The sequence below is a fragment of the Halyomorpha halys genome, unplaced genomic scaffold, assembly GCF_000696795.3.
Source record: "Halyomorpha halys isolate HHAL.00 unplaced genomic scaffold, Hhal_1.1 Scaffold8794.1, whole genome shotgun sequence".
Classification (NCBI taxonomy): Eukaryota; Metazoa; Arthropoda; class Insecta; order Hemiptera; family Pentatomidae; genus Halyomorpha; species Halyomorpha halys.
In genome coordinates, this window is record NW_027115586.1 from 1 (window position 1) to 4,284 (window position 4,284).

Sequence of the window (4,284 nt, forward strand, 5' to 3'; positions counted from 1 at the left end):
TTTTTTTTTTTTCAGATCTTTCTAAAGATGAATGTGAATTAATAAATATGCCAGAGAAAAAACCAAAGAGGCAATTGAGAGGTAATTTTGAATTATACTGATTAATGAACTTTTTTAAAAATATAATAAAATTAAATTAATTATGACCCTCATCTTGGAAAGTAATTAATTATTACTTATATATACATTAATAATTCTACAAGTAATTTATTCTTGTTCGTTAAAAATTATTTGTTTTTGTAGGTTGCTCTTCCAAAAAAGTGAACATTGGAAATAATTCTGAGCAACTATCATTGGCAAATGAAATTGTTAAATTTCCTTCAGATTTAGAGAATTGTTTGGAAAAGAAAAAGAGAGGATATAATAGAAAACCGAAAGGTAAATAGTGATGCAAAAAATTAAACTAAATAAATAATTGTTTTTTTTGTTTTTTTTAATTTCTAAAAATGGTTGATATTGCAGAATAAATGAGATTATTAGTTGTTTGATTCATGAACTTTGCTAGGACTTAACTATTTAAGGATGATATTTCAATTTAATTTCAGATATTCCTAAAGATGAATTTGAAGTAATAAATATGCCAGAGAAAAAGAGGAAATTGGGAGGTAATTTTGAGTTATATTGATTATTAAACTTTTTTTTAGAAACAATGAAATAAAATTAGTTATAAGCCTCATCTTAGAAAATAATTCATTATTACAAAAATTTAAATTAATATTATAATTAGAATTACTTTAATAATAATATATTATTATTATTATTATCCGGTTTTTCTCGCAATTGTGGGTTGAGTAACTGAGGTGGGGGACCTAGAAGTCCAACCACCTTCATATTTTGTTTATTTATTTGTTTTCTCTTTTCAAATATTTAAAACCTTTTGCACTATACGTGCTGTGCCTAAAAGAACTGTCTGTCGAGCCTCTCTTAGTACATCAATAGACACTCCCAAATGCTGTCATTCATGCCTGCCACTGAAGATTTTGGTATGAGGCCATTGGTGAATATTATGATTGGAGTTGTGGTAACTCCCTCCAAGTGATACAGTTCCTTCAATTCCTAATATTTCCTTAGTTTTTCTCCCACAGTAGAGCTTATATTATTATCGTTTGGGATTCCGACATCAATAAGTTCCGCTTTCTTTTTTCTTAGATCAATAAGGAGGATATCGGGTTTATTATGGCGTACTTTATGGTCTGTAATTATTGATTCATCCCAATAGAGCTTGAGAGGACCTTTTTGGATGAGCCTATTTGGGTGGTACTTGTAGTATGGGCTCTTATCATCAATTAACTTGTATTTTATCGCCAGGGCCTGTTGCAAAATTTTGGCTACATTGTTGTGCCTCTGTAAATATTCAGTACCATCCAATACTCCACATCCACCCGTGATATGTTGGATTGATTCCAGCACCACCGAGCATAATCGACACTTATCCGGTGCTATTGCGTCTTTTAGCACATGCTTCCTCTATGATCTGGTGGATCTTGAATAGCAACCACAAATCCCTCTGTCTCTGAGAATAGCCTGTCAGCTTTTAGCCATTCAACTAATCTTTCTTTGTCTTTGGAGGCTTCGTTTAGCTGGCTATAGAATCTCCCATGTAGAGACTTGCTTTTCCATTTCGCCAGTCGTTCTTTTGTTTGAAACAATGTTCGGTTCATCCGCTTTGCTCAGGTTTAGTGCAGTCAGACCATTATCCATTGTTAAAATTGCCTGATAAACACTAGTGGTTTTTGAATGGAAATATTGACGTAGGGATAATTCTTTCTTGCAGCATGCTTCTTTAATATTTATGAGTCCTCGTCCTCCTTCTTTCCTGGATAAATAAAGTCTGGATTTGGATGATATGGGATGATGGACCACCTTTGCCTTGTTCACATGCAGCGCCGCGCATTTATCAAGTCCAAATGACATGCTTATATCTTTGGTATAGGATGACACTATTTCCCTTATACTTTACACTTGTTGTTTGTTTTTTGTATATAGCTTAAGATCGTCCATGTACCAGTTGTGGCTGACAGTGGTTTCTTCGTCCTTGGAATTGAGTTTGTAGCCTACCTTGTTCCTCTGCAGTATCAGACTTAATGGGAACAGCACCATACAAAACCACAATGGGCTAAGGCAATCTTCTTGATATATACCCCTCATAATTTTTATTTGGTTATCACCATGGGTCACTCCTATTTTCAACTTAGTCATCCAGCCAGCCATCAAATACGTAAGCAGTTTGCTTACTTTAGTTTGGACCTTATATATCTCCAATACTTTGAGCAGCCAACTGTGTGGTACAGAATCGAAAGCCTTCCTACAATCGATTCACGCCATTGAAAGGTTTCACTGCCTTCTAGACATGTGTGCATTATTATTATTATTATTATTATTGTTATGCCTAAATGTTCCTGAATCACATTATTCATTAAGCAGGTTAACTTCTGTGTGTTCTTATTGTATGGCATTTGGAGTAATGGTGGTCTTTCTTGAAGCAGTATCCCATCAAGCAGCACATTCTCAGTCAAAACAGATTCACTAAGTCTGTTTTTTAATTCTGTGTCATCTACCAATTGTTCCTCCCTGACATCTATGCCAACTTATGAACTGATTCTACCTCCTGGCTCTGAATCCATTCTAATATTCAGCGTTCTATCGGAAAGCTTTTTTCAGGGGCCATTAATCTACGAGCTTCCTCTTTAAGTTGTTGGAGATCTATGGAAGTTAGAAACTTTCTTGATAAAATCACTCTAACCTGATCACTGAGCCTTTGTGTCCTTATATTTACATTTGGGAAGTATTGATTCCAATATCTCTAGATGCGGTTAAGGTATCCTGTTTTTTCTGTTTCGAGGTTTATAGCCAAGTAGTATGGATGACAGCCTTGTTCATATCTGGCGTCCATTTCATCCTTTTTGCACCTCTTGGTCTCTGTTGCCGACTTCGCGCGGGTGGAGAATGTCCCTCCTCCAAGCTCGAACTCGAACTATAGGCTGGTAAATGTTGCAGCCTTGTGGATCCTGACGACACGGTAGTGCCGCTCGCTCCACTACTCCCTGAAGGAAGCTGTCTACTATTCCCGCCCAATGCAGCTCCAGAATTGGGCTCGTCCAAGGCTAATTTCTTGTTTCGCAACTCCATTTTTAATGGGTAGGTGCATTTTATATCTACTGCCAGGTTGTAAATAAACAGCCGCCCCTAGCGTGGGAAAAAGATGCTGACCAGGTCACCGCCCAATATGGAACCGCCGCACCTGGATTTAACTAGTTTTGGTCCACCCTGGGTATTTTATTTCCTCAGTATCCATCATATCTGATAAATATCCTCCTATCCGCCACCCGGGGAGGTGCCCGATGGAGGACTTACTTTAATAATATCCTTAGAATTACACTAATCTGTATTTAGTGTATCGTACTTGCTCCATTTTCCTCCATGTCTGCCTTACTTCTTCCCTTCTTAAACTCAGCTGGTGCTTAATCTGTATTTAGTGTATCTTACTTTGTCCATTTTCCTCCATGTCTGCCATACTGCTTCCCTTCTTAAACTTGACAGGTGCCTAATCTGTATTTAGTGTATCTTAATAATATAATTATAATTACTTGACCTTTTGCTGGGATGGATGTGTAATTTGACCAGTCTATACATTGATTATTGAATTGTCATTTTTTAATCCTCTAAGATTAAAGTATTATCTTCCGACTAAGGAGAACTAGTGAAATTTATTAAATAAAGAAAGTGACATTGCAGGATAAATGAGATAATTAGTTATTATCTGATTTGTAAAGTTTGCTAGAACTTAACTATTTAATGACGATATTTTAATTTAATTTCAGATATTCCTAAAGATGAATGTGAAGTTATAAATATGCCAGAGAAAAAGATGAAGAGGAAATTGGGAGGTAATTTTGAATTATACTGGTTAATTTTTTTTTGTTAACAATGAAATAAAACTTAGTTATGAGCCTCATCTTAGGAAATAATTCATTATTACAAAAATTTAAATTAATAATATAATTAGACTTATGAAGAAGATGGTCAGGGTTGCAGTAAAAAAAGGACAAATAGCTTTAACTATTTGATGTCTGAAGTTTTGCCCCACTTTGCAAGGCTTCATCAGGGATGTTCAAAGCTTTAACCTGTAGCTTTGAACAGCCCTGAAAAGTGGGGTGAAATGTCGGACATTAAAAAGTTAACAACTTCTTTTTTGACCACAACCCTGACCATCTTCTTTATATTTTAAGTTATATGGTCAACTATTTAACTATTAGTTAAGTAATTCCAATTATTTATATAATT

The 4,284-nt window shown here is 35.1% G+C and overlaps 1 protein-coding gene across 1 annotated transcript; it reads left to right on the forward strand.

The window, feature by feature from the left end:
* Positions 1–13: 13 nt before the first annotated feature.
* Positions 14–3,906, forward strand: LOC136797083 (uncharacterized; the record flags this gene model as incomplete). Its single annotated transcript, XM_067052606.1, has 4 exons — positions 14–81; positions 244–378; positions 546–605; positions 3,822–3,906. Coding segments are annotated over exons 1-4 (314 nt in total), but the record flags the coding sequence as incomplete, so codon positions are not given.
* Positions 3,907–4,284: the final 378 nt, after the last annotated feature.